The 24,400-nt window shown below is 45.2% G+C and overlaps 1 protein-coding gene across 2 annotated transcripts in view; it reads right to left on the minus strand.

Annotated features, from left to right (window-relative positions):
- The window catches only part of LOC140385744 (serine/threonine-protein kinase OSR1-like), a 265,075-nt gene that overhangs the window by 195,218 nt on the left and 45,457 nt on the right, over positions 1–24,400 (minus strand). For both annotated transcript variants that reach the window (XM_072468206.1, XM_072468207.1), the window contains one exon: positions 5–117. In XM_072468206.1, coding sequence (XP_072324307.1) covers positions 5–117 — 113 coding nt within the window. Of the gene's footprint in view, positions 1–4; positions 118–24,400 lie in introns of those variants that run through there.

Raw genomic sequence — 24,400 nt, forward strand, 5'->3', positions numbered from 1 at the left:
TTACCAGGAGTTCGTCCATGCTGGTCTGGCATTTTTCCAGGTTGATGCGTTTGATTGCAACTCGCTCCTTCTTTGGGATACAGTAGGCAGCCTGAACCACAGCTGTAGCTCCACTACCTGAAACAAAACAAAAAGAGCACCCTTAATAAAAGCTCTGCAAGTTCATATTGTAACCAGTAGTTTTACAACATTTCTGGATAGTGGCATCCACTCATATGTATTAATAACCTGAAAATATTGGTAGGGCTTCACCCCATCAAACCCCCTGTACATGTTCACGACTCCTAAAACACATGACCGATATTGGCAGCCAACACATTATTCTTGGGTTATTTTTAATTCAATCTCAGAATGTGGACGTCACTGCCAAATGTAGCATTCACTGCCCATCCTTGGATGACCTTAAAAAGGTGGCAAGTAGGCGTACCGTTTAAACTGTTGCAGTAGTTTGTGTGAGAAAGTGCTCCCACAATCAGTTGAGAGTTCTTGAATTTTGACTCACCCACAAGGAGGGATAAAGAATGTGCATCCAAATCTGAATAATGTTGCTCCCTTCTCAGCTCTGCATCCTCCATCAGCTCTCTTACGCTCAGTGATTTGTGTGTTCCTCCAGTTCTAGCCTCTTACACATCCCCCATTTTAACTACTCTGGCAGCTATACCTTCAATTATCTGGATCCAGACTTTAGTATATACTCCCTAAACCTCCCTCTCATTCTTTAAGAGACTCTTCAAAACTTACCTCTGACCAAGCTTTTGATGATCTTTCCTAATGTCGCTTAGTAAACCTTTGTCTGACATTTCTCCTGTGAAGCACTTTGGGATATTTTGCTTTATAAATAAATGCTGCTGTTCAATGGGATCTTTGCATTTTGTGTTGGGAAGTTGACTCTTTTCATCTGTAGTGCACACTTTAATCTGTACATCAGAGGATCCAGATAGACACCTCATGGGAGTTACAACTTCCTAGAGTTCTGTTGCACAAATGCAGACAACCCTCCTGTATCTTGTTTATGTGAGCATTCTTCAGTGCTGGCTGGTTACCAAAGAAGGAATTACATTCAAACCAGACTCTATCCATACATATACATTCCTTCACTTTTGAAGAGGATAGGATTCCAAATATTTATCAGTCTTTGACAGCATCAGTCTTAAAATTACTTTTCAATCGTTTGAACACATCACATCTTTCTACTCCCACTGTTCAACTTAATATAGCAGTCTGGATTAACATTTTCTGTACACAATTTACGATCTTCTATAATTCTATATTATCAAAAGTCTTCCTCAACAGGTTGAAAATTCCAAGTCTTTCAAGCCTTTCCTTGTAAATCAAATTGGAGGCGCTGTGGGGTTAGCTTCATGACACTGATGCACTCACACGCTCTCCAATACCTCCCCCTGTTTCTTGACAACAAGAATCAGACAGTTCCCAAAGTACATGCAACCAGAACACTTCCCCTGAATCGTACACTTTATTATTTTTGTTCTGTTTATATTTTGTTTCTTTGAAATGCCACTCTGCACGTTGAAAATCTTGAATAGGCACCTGAAGTCCCTCCCAATTTCACCCTTGGAGGATTTCCAATAGTCACAATGCATTTGTCAAACATTTTGTCATCCTACAAAGCATATTCTACATATGTCTGCATCAAATTTCATCTAACATTGCCTGGACCACTTGCATCTTATTTCAATCTGATTTCTAGGTTGCCACCTTTGATTCTTCTGTTCCCAAGTTTTATAAAAATAATCTTTATCCCCAAGTTTTATAATAATAATCTTTATTATTGTCACAAGTAGGCTTGCATTAACACTGCAATGAAGTTACTGTGAAATCCCCTAGTCACCACATTCCGGCACCTGTTCAGGTAAACGGAGGGAGAATTCAGAATGTTCAATTCACCTAACAGCATGTCTTTCGGGACTTGCGGGAGGAAACCGGAGCACCCAGAGGAAACCCACGCAGACACAGGGAGAACGTGCAGACCTCCGCACAGACAGTGACCCAAGCCGGGAATCGAACCTGGGACCTTGTCGTTGTGAACCTGAAACCCCACAGAATGGAGAAGAGATGCAGTTTAATACAGTAGCGTCTCCTCATTATTAAGCAGGTCTTTGGGATTAAGGACAACTTGCTTCCACTCCAGTTCAATGAGCTATGAGATGATTGGTTAAGTCCAATGCATGATCTGCAGACTTCGCCAAATGCAGGGCAGATAGGTGGTGCTTGGAGGTTTATGCGCTCTAATGTATCGACTTCACCTCTGCATATTCCCATGAATACATCAATAGAATGCCATGCCTCCTCAAATGGATCTTCTCCATTTTGGTCAGTTATGAATCAGGGATTTCCAACAGGGATGCTTTGAGGATAGCTCTTATCGCATTCTTTCTGTCCTGGGCATCTCCTGCCACAACCACATTCCAAGTAGGTGTTTAGAGAGTCTGGTGGCAAGCACACAAAATGCCCTGCCCAGCAGGGCTGTTTTGAGTGATTAGCACCTCAATACTGAACATTGTATTTACTGTTGGACTGCCGTTCTTGCCACTGGATTTGAAGGATCTTGTGAAGGTACCGCTGATAGTACTTTCCCCAGTACTTTGGAGGTGCATTCTATAGGTTGCCCAAGTTTCGCTTCACTGCACTAGCAATTCAGTGAACGAGTTCAAATCCCACGTTGGCAATTTCAAATTCAGAAAGAAAAGATCAGTGTAAAAAGTTCTTAAAATTTCAATTCGTACACTAACGCCCACTGGCCCAGACTTTTGGGTTTCCTCACCCGTGAGATTCAGGTGTTGACATTTTAAAAAACAATTTTTAACAGTACCCAATTATATATTTTTTTCCAGTTAAGGGGCAATTTAACGTGGCCAATCCACCTACCCTGCACATCTTTGGGTTGTGGGTGTGAAACTCATGCAGACATGGAGAGAATGTGCATGTGCAAACTCCACATGGACAGTGACCCAGGGCTGGGATTCGAACCCGGGTCCTCAGCGCCGCAGTCCCAGTGCTAAACACTGCGCCACATGCCGCCCCAGGTGTTGACATTTAACAGTCCTATAAAATGCCTGCAAATCTTTCAATCCTATCAAATTGTTACCAGTAGGTTAAGGCTTCCCACTCCTTCTTAGGGGAACTAGAGATGGGAAAATTGAAGTGGGTGGATAAACTCAGACTGTAAACAGTCACCAGGGTTTCATTAAATTTTTTAATATTTTTGTTTTTAACATTTTATACATAAAGCAAAAAACAGAAGAACCCACCTCCTTCCCCACACTACCAACTGATATATGACTCAAAAAATAACCCCCCCCGTCCCGCCTTTTAGCAGCTGACTGTAACCAACTCTTAGAATAAACAGATTCCATCTCATAGGACCCCTCAAGGTGAACTTAACCTTCTCAACACACAGGAACTCCATCAGGTCCCCCAGCCACACTGAGGCACAGGGCAGAGAAGCTGACCTCCACCCCAACAGAACCTGCATATGAGCAATCAGCGAGGCAAAGGCTAAAACATCTGCCCCTGCTTGAAGCTCCACCAGGTCCAACACCCCAAATTTGGCCTCCCAAGGACTGGACTCCCAAGTCCAAGTTCACTGGAATAATGCTGAAGAACTCCAAACTTCTCCAACTTCGGACAGAACCTGAACGTATGTACATGGTTGGCTGGGCCCCTCCCACACGCATCCTCCACCCCCTCAAACAGCCAGCTCAACCTTGATTTCGTCAGGTGCACCCTATGCACCACCTTTATTTGTATTAAGCCTAGCCTTGGACAAGAGGTTGAGGCACCTCACACCACAACAATCCCCCAGAGGCCCCCCAGCTCCTCCTCCCACTTGGCCTTAACCCCCTCCAAAGATGCCGTATCCTCCTCCAAAATCTTCTCGTAGATCGCCAAAATGACATCCCTCCCCCAGCCCATCTCCAACAACATCCCCTCCAACAAGGATGTGCAGGGTTTCATTGCTAAATAAAGAAACAACAAACTTGCATTCATATATTGTTCTGTTGTGTCTCTTAAATATCATCGGAAACACGTAATGTAGAATGAATTATTTGCAGTTATATGGGGAAACACAGCTGTCATTCTGTTCAACAATATTTCACACAAACATGAAACAAGTGGCAGATGACCAATTCTTAGGGCATTCTTCTTCAAACTGTGTCATATAATCTATATCTGAACCATCCGAATGGCCACATTTTAACAAATCATCTGAAAGACAATACAGCCTTTTACAGCATCAACCTAGATTATAGGTTCAAGTCATGGTGTGGAACTCAAACCCAGCATCTGGTGGCTCAGAGGCATGTGTACTACCAACCGAATCAAACAGACACTTAAGAGTAATAATTCTGAGAGAAACATTCATTGCATATCAAAGGCATATTTTAAAGAGGGGCAGCTTGAAAACATCCACAGTATAGATTTTGCTCTTGCAAAATGTGCCGGGGAGAGCACTCATGGTTATGCAGATCTATATTACATGAGGAAGCAATTTAAAGCGTATTGCTTTTTTCCAATGGTGCATTAGTATAAATACATGTAATCTAGCCATCCCACAAATATGCAGCTTAGCACATTACTCATTACATCTGCTTCCGATCTCTTTCCTCCATTTGCTCGAGGCCAACTATTTCAAAATCATTGCATGGATTACTTTTTTTTTCATGTGAAAAACAAATATTTTTCCAAATGAGGGGTTTAAGACCAGTACAATCTATTTGAGGAGATAATTAAATAAAGGTAAATATGAAAGAGAATACTACTTTTGCCCAGTGAGCATTCTGAAGTATATCACATAGTTTATCATGTTAGCGTGTTGCTGAGGGATCCAAGTATTCAGCATGCTGTGACAAGGTGTGTGCTTTAACATAAAACAACTTGCAAAAAATGCACAGCTAAAGATCAAAAACTAAGTTAAACAAAAATCATGCACCCAATGTAATTCCATTTGCTGAGTGATTCATATTTTTGAGTATAATAAAAATATGCAAAGTTTGATTTAGAATGACTGGTGCAATGGGAGGTTAGAACCAAGGTCTTCCTCTGCAAAAACTACCAGGTCCAACCATGTCTTGGTTCTCCAGGATCCTTTGACTGGTTGACCACAGTCAAGCTCATTGTTTGGACTAGGAGGATCACACAGCTAGGCTTCTTTTCTTTCAGCTCCTGACAAACATGTAAAGTCCCAGTGACGAATGTGATATAAAATAGTTACTTTAGAGATATTAGTTATTGTAATGTAAATATAGGCCGGTTTGATTCTGTTAGTTCACAGACAAAGGATTTCAGAATGCATGGCAAAGCAAGGAGGAGGTGTGTCCAGCAAAGGAGGAGAAAAGGATGCTGGGTAATAGGGGGCCAGAGGAAGGGATGAGAAGTGAGCCAATCAGGACGTATGGCCAGGTCAGGAGGTGTACAGGATGATCTATGGGAATCGTGTATGTGAAACTCAATGCCATTTGAATGTATTTGCAGAAATCCCTTTGTCTCCTTCTTCATTCATTTTCCAGGGGTCCAAGAGACTGGTTCTGTGTCCTGTGTCTGTGAGAAACGAATTAGACTTGCAAGTCAAATAAAAATAACGAATGCTATGCCTGCAAATCCATCTAGAATTTTATTGAGGCCAGACTGATGGGTAAAGATTTAAGATTTCTCACCAGTGGGTAGTGTTGCTCTCTTTGGTTGGCTCGGAATATGGCGGTCAATATGGTTGCCTCCCTTAATTCTAGTTACATTTGCTCTAGAGTCTATCGATACCGCCACAAGATTCAAACCCGAATACTGATCAAAGACTCGATACACCAGTTAGTTAGTTCAAAGTCAATGCTTATTTATTTACACACAAAGTTAAATATACTCATGCACGAAACACTACAGACTAAACTATCACTACTGCCAAAGCCTATACTTGGCTTTGGGCGCCCCTCAGTCAGAGGAACAATGGCCGTTGTTCGGTTCTGGGGCTGCTGGGGTCGAACTGGTACAGGGGAACAGCTAAGGTCGTCCGTCTGGTAGCGTGCGTTGACCTTGGACTTACTTGCTTCTGGTGCAGCTGGTGGACAGGTCTCTCCTCGGTGAGAGCCGGGTCCAAGAGAACAATTCTCTCTTGGGGGTTCCTTCTTATACTCAAAGGGGCTTCGCGCTCCTTTGGGCGGGCCTTGAACTTGGCCCCAATCAATTGGGCCGTTTCTTGATCATTCCTATTGATTTCATCCAATAAAGGGGTGGTTGCCCTGATGGCTGGGCGTGTCCTAGATGGCCGTTGGCCTGCTTTGTTTCGTTCTCCTCTGGCGCCAGGGTGTCTGCCTTAGTATCGGTTACTCAAATGTTACTCTTTTGTTCCCGGAGATGGGCCATTAGAATGCTAATGGGCCTACAGTTCTGGTCTGGTCTGGGAGCTGCGGGTCCAATATACAGAAAAGCTCTGAACCGGCTTGTTTTCTCAGCATTGTCCATTTTCCCTGCAATCTTTGCAAAGTGTCCATTTTGTAATCGGGAAGTGGCCATCCCAGATGGCTACAGAAGTGATCCCTGCCAGGTAAGCAATGGAAAGTGTGCAATTCCAAGAAAGTATCTGATTAAACTCTACAGCACTGTAACACAATACTTGGGGGGGACTTTTCTCAGTATTTGACGCAGTTTTAAACAGGTTGGATGCTGCATTTCTTCATATTTCATTCTATTACTCTGCACTACATTCAAACCATATTAAACAAAAAATATACTCTTCTTTAGAATGGGGACAATACTGGCAAGGTCAGTTATTGGGCAACTCTAGTGTGCCCAAGAAAGTGATGGTTATCCAACACCAGATCGGCAATGCTCTTAATGAGTGTGTGGCAAGTTAGAGAATTCTGTAATTCACGCAGCCCAGGAAACAAATTGAATAAAACATGTTCAATTTACCTCAGTAAGAGTCAGGTGGCTGCTTCTAGTCTTGTGGGCCTGCAGTAGCAGCACTTTCGATTAATTTGGTGCACGCGTTAGATGAGTAAATGCATATATAGCTAAGTTTGAACAATTTATATGGCCATACAGTAATTAACATGGAATCTTCCAGATCCCAAGTTTTTATAAACCTTCAATTAAATCAGTGACAGTATAATGGAGCACATGAATTCGAGTTCTGGCCATTGTTTCAACTCATCTTTGCTTAATCTATTTAGCTACATTAAATCTTTGAAAGTACCTTTTAATTCACCACTAATTCTTCTTTGGCCTGATCCAACCCCCCCTTTGTGAGGCAGCAATCAAAGTGGGGATTCAGTTCCATGACCATTCGTCAAAAGATCCAAGGCAAGTATCTAGCAACAAGTTGAGCACAACAGCAGAGCTCAAGTACCAGAGACACCATATTCAACTCAAAATGTTGTGATGAACATAGGAATTCCAGATATATTATATCGTAAGTATTCGGTGAAGTAAGGGTTAAAAGCCTGGGTCAGAGTGTGCTTGATTGCTGAAATCATGAATTAAAAGATTCTTAGGTTGAAAGGCAACAAAGCTTTTGAGCAGGAGGGTTGCAATTAACCATCGTAAAAAGCTTAGGGGACCATTTGGTGGCGATATTTGGGATTTCAGAGAAGCCGGAGCTCATGGAGAGGAGGAAGGCCGATGTCATGGCCTTCGCCTCGGATTGCACGGCGGTGAATTTTGTTGGAGTGGCGGTCGGCATTGCCACCGGGGGTAGCGGCATGATTGGGTGACCTGTACGACTTCCTGTGGTTAGAGAAGATTAAGTATAAGATAAGGCGCTCAGCAGGGGAGTTTGAGAAAAGGGGAAAATGTTGGGTGACCATGTTTGAGGAGCTATTCATCATGGGGGGGGGGGGGGGGGGGGTTAAAAAAAAAAAGGGGGGGTCTGTACAGACTGTATAGTTGATTGTTGGGAAGTTGTTTCCCGGGTGTGCTTTGATACATGTTTGTAATAAAATAAGTTTTTTTTTTTAAAAAGTAAAAAGCTAAGGCGAATGCCATAGTGTTTTAATTAAGGGGAGTTAATTAGTTTTCAGCTTGGTGAGATGATGTCATTGCTGGGTGGAGCAAAGGCCCTTTTGAGAAAGCATTTTCAATTTGTTCTGTTCTGGATGAAGCTGGGAACACAAGTCAGGTTTTACGCTCTGCAATTTAGTTAAAAAGAGATCAACAGTCTTTAAAGTGGTGCACATTTGTCAGAGGACAAGGATGAGCTGAAACAAGCCAGTTGAAACAGTTTTTAAAGACATGCAACCAGAACTTCTGACAGGAGTCAGATCTTTTCTGTAAAGCAGTATCAGAAGATCGCTTTCTCAAAGAATATCTCTGGAAAGCAAGTATTCCTTTGTGCCAATGGTATTTAAGATGGATTGAGATCTTGTTTAAGTGGGAATAAAGGAAGCAATTAAGTTTTTTTTCCCATTCATTCATGGCTGGGCCAGCATTTATTGCCCATCCCCGGGGGATTCAAGAGTCAACCACATAGTTGTGGATCTAGAGTCACATGTAGGCTGGACCAGTTAGGGACAACAGATTTCCTTCCCTAAAGGACATTAGTGAACCGGATGGGTTTTTATGACAATCAATAATGGTTTCATGATTATTAAGACTTTTAATTCCAGATTTTTTTGGATTCAACTTTCACCATCTGCTGTGGCAGGATTCAAACCTGGCTCCCCAGAGCATGACTTTGGGTTGCTGGATTATTAGTCCAGCAATAATACCACTAAGACATTGCCTCCTCATATTCATTGTATGGAGTAGTATTATTTAAGCGGTAATTGTAAGCTATTTTCAGGTGCGATATTAAGAATTTTAATACTGTGCTCGTAATAAAGTCTGCTTTAGTTGCTGGTTTAGCACAGTGGGTTAAATAGTTGGCTTGCAATGCAGGACAATGCCAGCAACGCGGGTTCAATTCCCGTACCGGCCTCCCCGAACAGGCGCCGCGACTTGGCGCTTTTCACAGTAACTTCATTGAAGTCTACTAGTGACAATAAATGATTATTATTAGTATTTAATATACCACATCCCTATTTATTCGTGCAATCAGTCCAGGAGTGAAGTATCCTTTCCTCATAGTCTTACAAAATTAAAGTAAAATCTTGGGGTTTGTGTCCAGTATCCTGGCCACTGTTCGGGTCTGGTCTGGGATCATAATAACGATAACTCGATTCCTCTTTCCACATATGTTATCAGACCCGAGTATTTCCTGCACATTTTTATTTCAGACATCCAATATCAGCAGTATTTTGCTTTCATTTTAGAGCTTGATCCTGTCCTTGCTCAACTTGTACATATTTTCATACCACCCCCCAAAAAAAAAACATTCCTAAAATCTGCAGTAAGAACCGGAGCAGATCCCCCACCTTTCCCATGACCAGTTCAATGGCTTGTTGCAGTGCTGCACTACCGCCACAATAAAAATCAGCTGATTCTGCGGAGATCGGGAGGAATATCTGGGACCAATCCTGGTCTGCATCACATTACCCTGTGTATTTATTCATTATGCCACACACACACACAGCTTACAGCAATACTTTCCCTTTACAGTCTTTTGAAAATAAAATTTAATTTCACGAGTTTTAGCTTCTATGGTATAATTGAACATCTCAATTATTCCCAGGCACCAGATTCTCACCTTCTTTCCCCTCTAACTAATCCAAGTCAGCCCAATTTGATGATTCCCAGAAGCAAACAGAAATATGATCCTTGATCATTTTCTTTTCTGTCCTGATTTCTCACTGAATTACAGTCACATGCATTGGTCATATTGGTTTTCCCCACATGAGAATAGACAGTTTTAGAAAGTTATTTGATTGCAGACAGTGCCAGTGAAGCCCAATTCAGTCATCACTCAAAATCAGTATATGCACATTTTTAGCGTTCAATATTGCAGCGTTAAATAGGGTTTGAACTTGGGAGTCTTACTGAGCTGAATAAATTGGTTGAATGATCATGGTAACCATAGTGACCTTTATTTAAAAAGCTAAAAAGGTTCAGCCTTCTTAGAACCATTTTATGATTCTATGATTTAATCCTATTCATTGATGTAAAAGTCACCATATTCCCAGATGACCATCGGCTGCTTTCCCTTCTCAGGGAGCGAGCTGACTGGTGGAGATTTAAATCGGAAGATCACCACACCCCAGGTGAGGGGCAATGTTGATCAGGCGGGGCCTTCACAAATATCCTCAGCTGGCACAGGAATTGAACCAGCGCTGCTGGCCTCACTCTGCATCATGAACCAGCCAACTTAGCAAAACCGGCCTGAGCCAAGGCGGAGCTAAACTGTACCAGACCGAGCTCAACTGGACCAGACCTCAGACCTGCATAATTGGAGCTCTACCACGCTCTTTATTGAATTGACTATGCTGGGGTTACTTTGAGATCAAAGTGGAAGAACCAGGCATGGCTCTCTCCCTCTCTTCTTTCCTCTCTTCTTCTTCCCCCCCCCCCCCCCCCCCCCCCCCACACCAACAAAACACTGGTCAATGACACTGCAACAGAGATTTTCCTAATAATTAGAATAGAAACTCCAATGGCTCAACAAATATATGAAGCAAAATAACACCTCACTTAATGTGATGTGAAATTTACTTCAACATTGCTGCCGACTGTTTCCTTTCCCAAGCTCCAAAGACACCATTCTGAATCCGGAATGTTAAATCATCCAGTGCCTCCTACAGTCACTCATTCATAAAATGGGACCTTCGCCTGAACTTTAGACCTACTTGATCTTTCCTTTGAAAACTGCAATCCTACCATTTCCCCATTACAGCATCTCTATTGTGTCTGATTTGTCACAGCCTGTAGCCTCAAGCTCAAACCTTCAAGATCTCTGAATTCTAGAAATTCTGGCCTGTTGTCCCAGCTCATCAAGCATTGCTCTGAACTAAGTTTCACTATCTTAAGTATCTTTCATATTTGTAAATAGTCAGTTATCTTTTAAAAGAACTCTAATTTGTCTAGTCATTATTTTTCTCCTATCTCTAGCCTAGAAACTCAAACTTGGCTACATGATCATTTTCTTGTTCCATTAGCAGTGTTTGGCCCCTCATTTGTTTCTCATTCACATTATAAACAGAAATGAATTCAGCTTCTACATCACAAAACATTAGTGTAGTAATGTCAACACAGGCAAGAAACAAATCGGGGCAGCTGGACTGGCCATCTGGAGGTTCTCCATTGAAAGATCAGAAGAGACGGAGCGTTCTTTATCTAAACTAAAATTTCAAATCTTCTGAAACTGAAACAAAAATAATCCAACAGGACTGAAATGCATGGTATAATGGTAACCTTGCTTTCCAGACTTTCTAATTGCGTTTCAACTCCTAGCAGCTTCCTTTTAAAATGGCCTAGAAATTGTATGCTCAGTTGCATCAAACTACTCAGAAAGGTTGATATATAAAAATCAGACACCCAGCGTCGACCTAGTCACCAGAAATGGCAAATGCACACCCTGTTCAAACAACTCTGCACAAGTCCTCCTCACCAACACAAGTTGTGCCAAAATTGGAAGAGTTGTCCCACAGACAAGTCAAGCAACAGCCTACCTTACATTCTACTCACCAGATCATATCTTGGAGTCAATGTCCCAGACTCCTCCATCACTGGGCATCTCCTCTCCCAACTACAGGACAGACCCAGCCAGAGGTGATACAGCTGAATACAAATAAGGAGTTTTAAGCAAGAACTTCTTCACTCAAAGGGTGGTAGAGATTTGGAACTCTTTCCCACAAACAACAGTTAAAGCGAGATTTTACATCTGAGATAGATAGATTTTTGTTAAGCACAGATATTAAGGGATATAGGCCAAAGGGAGTCAGGTCACAGATCAACCATGATCTCACTGAATGGCAGGCAGGCTTGAGGGGCTGAATGGCCTACTCCGGTTCCAATGTTCCTAGAAATGTCACTGAGAGTACACAATATTGCGTCCAGGCCCCATGAAGTCTCAGCCATCATGGCAAACACCGACAAGGACACCTCCTGTTTTTTTACCACTCATCACCTTCCTCAGCTGTCAGTGCTCCATGTTGAACTTGCAAGAGGCACTGAAGGTAACAAAGGCATAAGATACACTCTGGTTGGGAGACTTCAATATCCAGCTCGAAGACCATATATACCATAGCTTACACGAGATCACAGGCTACAAAGCAAGGCCAGGCGGAATATCTGGGGCTGGAACATCCCTCCCCGATGAACTGAACACGTTCTATGTCCGCTTTGAACAGTCAGCCAATACATCAGTGCCACCCGCCCCAACAGCCTTGGACACACCCATACCCACTATTACAACCTCAGAGTAAGAGCTACCTTCTTGAAAGTGAACCCGCGGAAAGCGGTGGGCCCCGACGGAGTCCCTGGGCGAGCTCTCAGAGCCTGCCCAGACTAGCTCACGAGTGTCTTCGCAGACATCTTCAACACCTCACTCCTCCGCTCCAAGGTCCCCACCTCCTTCAAGAAGACTACCATAATACCAGTACCAAAGAAGAACATGGTAGCTTGCCTCAAAGACTACCGACCGGTGGCATGGACGTTTGTTATCATGAAATGCTTCGAGTGATTAATCATGAGACAGATCAGCCTCCCACATGGTCTTAATCCATTACAGTTCGCCTATCACCGCAACCAGTCCCCAGCAGATGCTATCTCCCTGGCTCTACAATCAACACTCGAACACCTCAACAACAAGGACACCTACGTGAGACTGCTATTCATAGGCTACAGCTCTGCCTTCAACAGCATTATCATGACAAGACTTATAACAAACTCAGCAATCTTGGACTTGACCCCTCCCTGTGCAGCTGGATCCTCAACTTCCTCACCAACAGACCGCAATCTGTCAGGAAAGGCAACAGGACCTCCTCCACAATAGTCCTCAACACCGCGGCTCCACAAGGATGTGTGCTCAGTTCTCTACTGTACTCCCTATACACACACACGCGACTGTGTGGCAAGATTTAACTCCAACTTAATCTATAAATTTGCAGATGATCTATAGGGTGCAGAGCTGGGCTGAGAAGTGGCAGATGGAGTTTAACCCTGAAAAGTTGTCCATTTTGGAAGGACAAATATGAATGCGGAATACAGGATTAACGGTAGGGTTCTTGGCAATGTGGAGCAGAGAGATCTTGGGGTCTATGTTCATAGATCTTTGAAAGTTGCCATTCAAGTGGATAGAGCTGTGAAGAAGGTCTGTGGTGTGCTAGCGTTCGTTAGCAGAGGGATTGAATTTAAGAGGCGTGAGGTGATGATGCAGCTGTACAAAATCTTGGTACGGCCACATTTAGAGTACTGTGTGCAGTTCTGGTCGCCTCATTTTAGGAAGGATGTGGAAGCTTTGGAAAAGGTGCAAAGGAGATTTACCAGGATGTTGCCTGGAATGGAGAGTAGGTCTTACGAGGAAAGGCTGAGGGTGTTGGCCTTTTCTCATTAGAACGGAGAAGGATGAGGGGCGACTTGATAGAGGTTATAAGATGATCAGGGGAATAGATAGAGTAGACAGTCAGAGACTTTTTCCCCAGGTGGAACAAACCATTACAAGGGGACATAAATTTAAGGTGAATGGTGGAAGATATAGGGGGGATGTCAGAGATAGGTTCTTTACCCAGAGAGTAGTGGGGCCATGGAACGCATTGCCTGTGGAAGTAGTTGAGTCGGAAACATTAGGGAGCTTCAAGCGGCTATTGGATAGGTACATGGATTAAGGTAGAATGATGAGGTGTAGATTAATTTGTTCTTAATCGAGACTTCCGGGTGCGGCTATGCAGAGCTAGGTCGCATATTCGGCAGCTCCTGCTTGGAACGGACTTTTGGGCTCTTTTACAGGGCCCCCACGGCATTTGTTTGACATTTCCCGGTGTGGGAAGAAGGCGGCAATATTCCCCCGACAGTGTCCCCCAGGAAGGGTATGTCTCTTGGTTGCCAGACACATGCAGAAACAGTGAAAGATTTGGCTGCAACTACAGGATAAACAGGGCCTCTTCCAGCATGCAGGCGGGGGAAGGGCAAGCTTAAAGCTGCAAGCTGACCTGAGGGCCTGTATCAAAGGTGAATTCTAGCAGCAGAGGGAACAACTGTGAAAAGACCTCATCAAGGCCACTGAAGGGACTTCCAGTTGCGGTGATGCCTAGCTAGCCGCACGCTTCGGCGGCTCCAGCTCCGACGGACCTTCGGGCTCTTTTAAGAGCCTCAACGGGGAATTTTTCGACGACGCAACCCGGTGTGGGGCGTGTGAGAAGGGAGTCCCCCCCAAACGAAGGAGGAAAAAACCGGCGGCGGCGGCTGCAGCGCGAGGAATCGTCGACCAAAGGGTCAGAAAGAGAGAAGTACAAGATGGCGGCGGAGAAAGCGCAGGCGACATGGGGGCCTGAGCATGAAATTGTGAGACGGTGCGTGGAGCTGCTGAAGAGGGAGGTGCTGACCCCGTTGCTACAGGCAATTGAGGGGCTCAAGGAGACATTAAAGACCCAGGAGACAGAGCTCCGTGTGGTGGAGCAGAAGGTGACAGATATTGAGGACGAGATCCTGGGCCTGGCGGTTAAGACACAGACGCACGAGGCACTTCATAAAAAGTGTACTGAAAGGATCGAAGCCCTAGAAAATGGAGCGCGAAGGAAGAACCTTCGGATACTGGGTCTCCCTGAGGGGGTGGAAGGAGTGGACTGTGGAGCGTACGCAAGTACGATGCTGAGCTCACTGATGGGTGCTGAGGCCCCTACGGGCCCCTTGGAGGTGGAGTGGGCAAATTGGATTCCGGCGAGAAGACCAAAAGCGGGAGAACCACCCAGGGCGATAATAGTGCGATTTTACCGCCTTAAGGATAGAGAAGAGGTCCTGAGATGGGCTAAAAAGGTGCGGAGTAGCAGATGGGAGAATGCAGTGGTACGGGTATACCAGGATTGGAGTGCGGAGGTGGCGAGAAGGAGGGCGAGCTTCAACCGAGCCAAAGAGGTGTTGTGTTGCATAAAAGGAAGGTGAAGTTCGGGATGCTGCAGCCGGCAAGACTATGGGTCACGTATCAGGAGAGACACCATTATTTCGAGACGGCGGAGGAAGCATGGACCTTCATCAAAGAAGAGAAATTGGATCGGAACTGAGGGACTGATGCTGCAGGAAATGTTATTGTTAATGTTACGGTGGAAGTTAATTGAGAAGTAAACAGGGAAGGGGGGAGACATTGGGGAAATGTGGGCGCCGGTGAGGGGGGAAAGACAGGACATAGTTGGAGAATGGGGAAGGGGAGGGGGAGGGGAAAGGGAGCTGCGCCATAAGAGGCGGGTCAGGTAAAGGGATGTTCCCGCACCAGAAAGAATAAGGCGGGAAGACAGGCGCAAGGCGGATGGGAGTTCCCCACATGGGGAGGTCGAGGAGTGAGCAGGAGTAGCCGGGGTCAGTTGAAGTCAGCTGACTTACGGAAGTAATATGGGGGGAGCAATCAAGCTAGAAAGAGATCTAGCGGGGAGGGGAGGAGGGAGGGAGAAGGGGGGGGGGGGGGACAACTGGGTTGCTGCTGCGGAAATCCAAAAGGAAATGGCTAAAGAGTGGGTGGGCGGGGATGGTGTGCGACGCTGGGGGAGCGAGCGGGAGCGCGGAGGCGGGATATGGGACTGGCCTAGAGAAGGTAATGGCTAGTCGACACGGGAGGGGGGCAGGTAGCCCCCTAGTGAGGCTGATCACGTGGAACGTGAGAGGCCTGAACGGTCCGATAAAAAGGGCCCGAGTGCTCGCGCATTTGAAAGGACTAAGGGCAGACGTGGTTATGCTCCAAGAGACGCACCTAAAGGTGGCGGACCAAGTTAGGCTAAGGAAAGGATGGGTGGGACAGGTGTTCCACTCAGGACTGGATGCAAAGAATAGAGGGGTGGCCATTTTGGTGGGGAAACAGGTCGCATTTGAAGCAAAGAACATCGTAGCAGATAGCGGAGGTAGATATGTAATGGTGAGTGGCAGGCTGGAGGGAATGGAGGTCGTGTTGGTTAACGTGTATGCCCCAAACTGGGACGATGCGGGATTTATGAGACGGATGCTGGGGCGTATACCGGACCTGGAGGTAGGAAACTTGATTTTAGGAGGGGACTTTAATACGGTGCTGGACCCGGGGCTAGATAGATCCAGCTCAAGGACCGGAAGAAGGCCGGCAGCGGCCAAGGTACTTAAGGGGTTTATGGACCAAATGGGGGGAGTGGATCCATGGCGATTTCTTAGACCTAGGGCGAGGGAGTATTCCTTCTTCTCCCATGTCCATAAAGTGTACTCCCGGATAGATTTTTTTGTTTTGGGAAGGTCGTTGATCTCTAGGGTGGAAGAAGCTGAGTACTCAGCCATAGCGGTTTCGGATCATGCCCCACATTGGGTGGACCTGGAATTAGGAGAGGAAAGGGAGCAGAGAACACTCTGGCGATTAGATGTGGGACTGATGGCGGATGAGGGAGTGTGTGCAAGAGTGCGGGGGTGTATTGAGAGATACCTGGAGGTCAATGACGACGGTGAGGTCCCTGTGGGAGTGGTATGGGAAGCACTAAAAGCGGTGGTCAGAGGAGAGCTGATCTCCATTGGGGCCCACAAAAGGAAAACAGAGGCCAAGGAAAGGGAAAGATTACTGGGGGAGATTTTAAGGGTGGATAGGGAATTTGCAGAGACCCCGGAGGAGGAATTGTACAGGGAGAGGAGACGACTCCAGACGGAATTTGACCTTCTGACCACCAGAAAGGCGGAGGTACTGTGGAGGAAGGCACAGGGGAGGAGGTATGAATATGGGGAAAAGGCGAGTCGCCTGTTGGCTCATCAATTGCGAAAGAGGGCAGCAGCGAGGGAAATAGGAGGAATTAGAGACGAAAGGGGAGACACGGTGCGAAGGGCAGGAAAGATAAATGAGGTGTTCAAGACCTTCTATGAGGAACTGTATAGGTCTCAACCCCCAGAGGGAGAGGAGGGGATGCGGCAGTTCCTGGACCAATTGAGGTTCCCGAAAGTGGAGGAGCGGGGGGTGGTAGGCCTGGGGGCACCGATTGGGGTGGACGAGGTTATTAAGGGACTGGGAAGCATGCAAGCAGGGAAGGCCCCAGGACCAGACGGGTTCCCGGTGGAGTATTACAGAAAATATGTGGACTTGTTGGCCCCGTTGATGGTGAGGACGTTCAATGAGGCCAGGAAAGGGGGGACTCTACCCCCGACGATGTCGGAGGCGACGATATCGTTAATTTTGAAGAGGGATAAAGATCCGTTGCAGTGCGGGTCCTATAGACCCATTTCATTGTTGAACGTGGACGCCAAATTGTTGGCAAAGGTACTGGCATCGAGGATAGAGGACTGTGTCCCGGGGGTGGTGCACGAAGACCAGACAGGGTTCGTAAAAGGGAGACAACTGAATGTTAACGTGCGACGACTATTAGGGGTGATAATGACGCCCCCAGTGGAGGGGGAGGCAGAGATAGTGGCGGCAATGGACGCAGAGAAGGCATTTGATAGGGTGGAGTGGGAGTATTTATGGGAAGTGTTAAGGAGGTTTGGGTTTGGGAACGGGTTTATTAGCTGGGTTAGACTTCTTTATGGGGCTCCAACGGCAAGCGTAGTTACAGGTCGACATAGATCGGAGTATTTCCGACTATATAGGGGAACAAGACAGGGATGCCCGCTGTCTCCATTGTTGTTCGCGTTGGCAATTGAACCTCTGGCCATGGCGTTGAGAGACTCCAGGAAATGGAGAGGGGTGATTAGAGGGGGAGAAGAACACCGAGTCTCGTTATATGCGGATGACCTATTGTTATACGTGTCGGACCCAGCGGGGGGAATGATAGAGGTTATGCGAATTTTGAGGGGGTTCGGGGATTTCTCGGGGTATAGGCTAAACATGGGAAAGAGTGAATTATTTGTGATACATCCAGGGGACCAGAGTAGAGAGATAGAAGGCTTGCCTCTAAGGAAAGTGGAAAGAAACTTCCGATACCTGGGGATTCAGATCGCTAGGAGCTGGGGAACCTTGCACAGACTTAATCTGACACGGTTGGTAGAACAAATGGAGGAGGACTTCAAGAGGTGGGACATGCAGCCTCTATCGCTGGCAGGCAGGGTGCAAGCAATTAAGATGATGGTCCTCCCGAGGTTCTTATTTGTATTTCAATGTCTCCCTATACTAATCACTAAGACCTTTTTTAATAAAATAGACAGGAGCATCACGAGCTTCGTGTGGGCAGGGAAAGTTCCGAGAGTAAGGAGGGGGTTCCTTCAGCGTAGTAGGGACAGAGGAGGATTGGCACTACCGAACTTGGGCGATTACTATTGGGCCGCCAATGTGGCAATGATACGTAAATGGATGATGGAGGGTGAGGGAGCGGCGTGGGAAAGACTGGAGAGAAAGTCCTGTAAAGGGACGAGTTTAGAGGCGCTGGTGACGGCGCCGCTACCGATCTCACCTAAAAAGTTTACCACGAACCCGGTGGTGGCGGCAACATTGAATATCTGGGGACAGTGGAGGCGACAGAGAGGGGTGCGGGGAGCCCTGGTGGGGTCCCCAATCAGGAACAACCATAGGTTCGCCCCAGGAAGAATGGATGGAGGATTTCAGAGCTGGTTCCAGTTGGGAATTAGGAGGGTGGGAGATTTATTTATAGATGGGACTTTTGCGAGCTTGGGAGCATTGGAGGAAAAGTATAAGTTGCCCCGGGGAAATTTCTTGAGATATATGCAGGTGAGGGCATTTACTAGACAACAGGTGAGGGAATTTCCATTGCTCCCGACACAGGGGATACAGGACAGGGTGCTTTCAGGGGTGTGGGTCGGAGAGGGCAAGGTGTCAGAGATTTACCGAGAGATGAGGGAAGAGGGGGAGGAGTCGGTGGGCGAACTAAAAGGAAAGTGGGAAGAAGAACTAGGGGAGGAGATAGAGGAGGGTATGTGGGCTGATGCCCTAAGCAGGGTAAATTCCTCTTCCTCATGCGCCAGGCTTAGCCTGATTCAATTTAAGGTGCTACATAGAGCACACATAACGGGAGCAAGATTGAGCAGGTTCTTTGGAGTGGAGGACAAATGTGGGAGGTGTGGCGGGAGCCCGGCAAACCACGCACATATGTTTTGGGCGTGCCCGGCACTGGAGGGGTATTGGAAGGGAGTGACGGGAGTGATTTCGCGGGTGGTGAAGGCCCGGGTCAAACCAGGCTGGGGGTTAGCTCTATTTGGAGTTGCGGAAGAGCCGGGAGTGCAGGAGGCGAAAGAGGCCGACGTTGTGGCCTTTGCGTCCCTAGTAGCCCGGCGCAGGATCCTACTCATGTGGAAGGAGGCGAAACCCCCCGGACTGGAGGCCTGGGTAAATGATATGGCGGGGTTCATTAAACTGGAGCAGATAAAGTTTGCCCTGAGAGGATCGGCTCAAGGGTTCACCAGGCGGTGGCAGCCATTTCTCGACTACCTAGGGGAACGTTAGAGGGAAGACAGATGACCAGCAGCAGCAACCCAGGGGGAGGGGGGGGGAAGGGGGGGTTTAGTTTAGGTCAAAGATAAAGGGGTTTTGTTACTTGTGTATTGTTTAAAATTTCTGTATTGTTATTGTTGCGTTTGCTTTGTAAGAGGGGAAAAATTGTTGTTTGGGAAAAAATTTTCAATAAAACATTTTAAAAAAAAAAATTTGTTCTTAATCTAGGACAAAAGTTCAGCACAACATCGTGGGCCGAAGGACCTGTTCTGTGCTGTATTTTTCTATGCTCTATGTTCTATGATACGACTGTGGTGGGTCGTATCTCAAACAACAACGAATCAGACTACAGAAGGGAGGTAGATCACTTAGTTGCACGGTGTACCAAAAACAACCTCTCTCGAAATGTCAGAAAGACCAAGGAACTGGTCATCGACCTCAGGATGTGTTGCACGACACCCAACCACCCCCCCCCCCCACCCCCCACACACACACACCTGTCTGCATCAATGGCTTCGAAGTGGAGATGGTTGATAGCTTTAAGTTCCTGGGGGTCACCATCAGCAACACTGTCCTGATCCACTCGTGTTGATGCAACAGTCAAGAAAGCCCAACAATGTCTCAACTTCCTACAGAAACTAACAAAATTCGGCATGTCTGCATCACCACTCACAAACTTCTACAGATGTGCCATAGACAGCATCCTATCTTGCTGCATCACAGCTTGGTATGGCAACTGCTCAGACCAAGATCGCAAGAAACTGCAGAGTGTGGTGAACTCAGCCCAACGCATCACACAAGCTTGCCACCCTCACATTGATTCTGTATACACCTCCCGCTGCCTCAGGAAGGCAGATAGCATTTTCAGAGACCCCTCCCAGCCATGCTTTGCCCTCTTCCAGACCCTTCCATCAGACAGAAGGTACAGAAGTCTGAAGACCCACACATCCAGACATTGGAACAGCTTCTTCCCCACAGCTACCAGACTCCTCAACGACTCTCCCTCGGACTGATCTGTTCCCTGCAAGAACACTATTCACGTCGCCCTATGCTGCTCTTGCTCATGTATTTGCTTTGTTTGGCCCTTGTACCGCACTATAACAAATCACTGTTTGTCGGTGTACCATTTGTCAATGTACTCTGTTGATTATTCTTTTTTGTCTATGTATATACTGTGTACGTTCCCTTGGCCGCAGAAAAATACTTTTCACTGTACTTCGGTACATGTGACAATAAATCAAATCAAATCCCACATATTTGACCAGGCCAACTTTCAGGCTTGGGCCAAGTGGCAAACAATACCTGCACAATACAAGTGCCAGGCAATGACCATTTCTACTAGGCAATGACTACTGCCAACAAGAGAATCCAACCATCTCCCCATGTTAAAGGCACTATAACAAAATTCCCTACTATCAACATTCTGGGAGTGGCAACAGAACAGAGATTTAACTGGGTTACCAACATAAATACTGTGGCTAGAAGTGCAGGTCAGAGGCTGGTAATTCTGTAGCGAGTAACCCACCCCCTCAATGCCCACTGCCATTTACAAGACACAAGTCAAGAGTCTGATGAAATACTCTCCAATTGCCGGAATGAGTGTAACTTCAATGACCCAAAAACCTCCACAAAATCTCAGGCAAACTAACCTTCTTGATCAGGACCCCCATCCACCACCTAATACACATATTCCCACCATTACAGGCACACTGTCAGCAGTGTACCAACGACAAAATGGATGGTATCAAAATGTCACGGATTCTTTGACAGAATCTTCCAAACCTGCGACATTTTCCATCTAAGGGAGACATGGATAGCAGGTATATGGGGATACCATCACTTGCAAGTTCCCCTCCAAGTGACACACCATTCTCACTTGGACCTGTATTATCAATCCTTCAGTGTCACTGGATCAAAACCCTGGAACTCCATTCCCAACATCAGTGTGCGTGTACCGACACATGGACTGGAGCAGTTGAAGATGACAGCGCACCAAGGGCAATTAGGGGCAGCAACATTCATATCCGAAGAACAAAAAAAGAGTTATTGATCTAATATCAGAATCAGTTTATTTACTTTAAATTAATCTCTGCTTCAAATTCTTGTTTTCAGAAATAACAACCAAGGTTGTTGGGTCCAAGGTCAACTGAAGCCCTCTGGCATATTATCCAAAAGGACAATTTTTAATGCATCAAAGCTGCATAGTGATTTTTCAGCTTGGAATTTAACCATGTACTGTTCGTATAGAATCTGATCACGTCCTCATTATGTTAGAACTACAAATTAAAATTACTAGTTGCTTGATAGAATGATTTGTATTTGTCAATGTCAATGAAGATGGGAGATGTTTTGTAATGTTGTCTGTCTTGTACAAATGTGATGCTTTCCTTTCATGTCTATTGGTGTTCTATGCTGGCCCCTACTTTTGGTAATCATCACACGGTTTAAAATTAAGGGGTTGCCCATTTAAGAGCGAGGTGAAGAGAAAGTTTTGAGCGTGGTGAGTCTTTGGAACCCCTCCTCAAAGGCAGGGTAACAGCCTGAATGTTTGTTTTAAAGGTAAAGAGAGATAGATTCTTGATAAACAAAAGCGTAGAAGCTTATCAGGGTGGATGGGTAGGAGATCAGCCATGATCTAACTGAATGGACTGAAGGACTAAATGGCTGACTCTGCTCTTATCTCATATGTACTTCCATAATTTTTTTAAAAAGAAAATTAAAATTAGGTATCAAATGAAAATTGAAACAGTGGCTGAGTCAACAGCTGGAAGAAAGACAGGTCATCAGATGAAGGGTTTCATTCAAAATAACCTGTTTCAGATGCGGGCTGACCCCAGTGCCTTAACTAGCATGTGTGTTTATTTACACAGCTCCAAGCCCTCATGTTAAGACATTCGCCTCATTGCTCACATGGCTCCAAATGTGCATCATCATTTGTTCAAAGCAGTTGATGTGCAATGGGAAAATTCCACCTTGTTGGTTCCATTTAAGGTTATCCCTTGGAAATTGTAACACATCAATATACTAGCTGGAATACATTTAAAACAAAAAATTGTGAAGAATAATTTGGTGATTATTCTTCACAACTTTGGTATTGGAGGAATGTTCATAGTGATTCTAGTAGTACTGTTTGTTTTTATTGGAGACAAAGAAATGCAATAGGTAATGAATTTATTTAAACCACATTCTGAACTCCAGAGCTTATCGCAAAACACAAAATACCAGGGGATCTTTCATAAACAGACAGTTGTAATATGATACTGAGATTTTTAATTCCATACGTAATGTTAAGTAACTGCAAATATATTCATAACATAATTATCAGAGTTCCCAAATGGATTATGGAGAGAAAACCTCATCACAACCTCAGGACATCCCACAAGTTTCACTATTACTTTGGAAATGCAGTCGAAGTTATATGACGAGTAATCTGCACAAGGTCCCGCAAACAGCGCGAGTTCAATGGCCAGGTAGCTTGTTTCAAGTAGTGTTCGCAGAGGGTAGAATGTTGCTAGGATAACAGTGGAGTTCCCTGTTTTTCTTAACTGTAGTGTCGTGGGAAACTTTATATTCACCAAAACTACCCAAACTGTCAGATGGAACTCAAGTTTCAGAACGCATCAGAAACATAGCACTTGTGACTCCATTAGCAATTCAAGGCTAACATAACAGAACCATCCAAAACCTTGACCTTTTTCACCTAAAAGGATGGGGCAGATGCACAAGGATACCATCACCTGCAAATTCCCCTCCAAGCCACCTTTGTGACTTGGAACTATAATCGCTGTTCCTTCACTACATCTGAATCATAATCTTGGAACTCCCTCCCGAACAGCATTGTGGGGGTAGCTATGTCACATGGACTGCAGCAGTTCAAGGCAGCGGTCATCACCACCTTCTAAAGGGCAATTAGGGATGGACAATAATTGCTGGCCTTAACAGTGATGCCCACACACTGTTAAGAGATGCCCACATCTCAAGAACAAATTTTAAAAGTACAGAAGCAAATTACTGATACTGGAAGTAAAATGCTGGAAAACTCAGACAGGCAGCATCTGTGCAGAGAAATTGATTTAACATTTCACATTGATGAGTTTTCATCAGAACTCATTAGCAGATCTCCGACGTTCTGGTGAAAGATCATCGACCTGAACAATTCTTCAACCACAGGCCCTCCAATCTCTCTCAATCTTCGCTGTTTATCTAAGAAACCTTCCACATGCAAAACCAAAACAAAATTATGCACTTTAATTCACTGGGACAATTATTTAAATTAACGTCAATCTGAACTTAATTCCTCTCCAGTGACTGTAGCTCTTCTAAACTGATCTCCCCTCAAAATAGCTGCCCTCCTGCTGAAGAACAATCATTCAAGGAAATGAAGGAAAGTGCAGTAAACGCATGTGCCATATAGGAAATAAAAAGCCAACTTTTAAAATTTTAGGTCTTTGGCGGCATTATAGTTAGATTACTGGACTAATGATTTGGAGAGCGACAGAGTTGAAATTCCACCATTGCAGGTGAGGAATTTAAATTACATTTTGAATTAACAAAATTATGAAGCTACTGGGCTGTAAAAACTCCATCTGGTTTACTAATGTCCTTTGGGAAGGAAATCTGCTCTCCTTATCCAACATGGCCGAGACGTGACTGCAACAATGTGGTTGACTCTTAACTGATCAGGACGACCATCAGAATATCCAAAATCATTCATTCAGATTCATGAGACATGACCTAACCGTTACAAACAAACCTGTTGCATGCAAAAGAAAAATTACAATTTCATGAAATGGTTTGTGAATAAAGCAGGAAAAAATAGGTTTGAAGTGTTTAAGATAGTTGGAATTTGGTGGTGGGCATGAATTGAGGATTCACCTGTGTGCGCAGTACATTCCTCCAAGTAAAAGATCACAGGTGTATAAAGACTAGATCCCAGTGTTCTATTCTTCACTGCCTGGCCAGAAGTTCTAACACCCAGTAGATGGGCAAACA

The sequence above is a fragment of the Scyliorhinus torazame genome, chromosome 11, assembly GCF_047496885.1.
Source record: "Scyliorhinus torazame isolate Kashiwa2021f chromosome 11, sScyTor2.1, whole genome shotgun sequence".
NCBI lineage: Eukaryota > Metazoa > Chordata > Chondrichthyes > Carcharhiniformes > Scyliorhinidae > Scyliorhinus > Scyliorhinus torazame.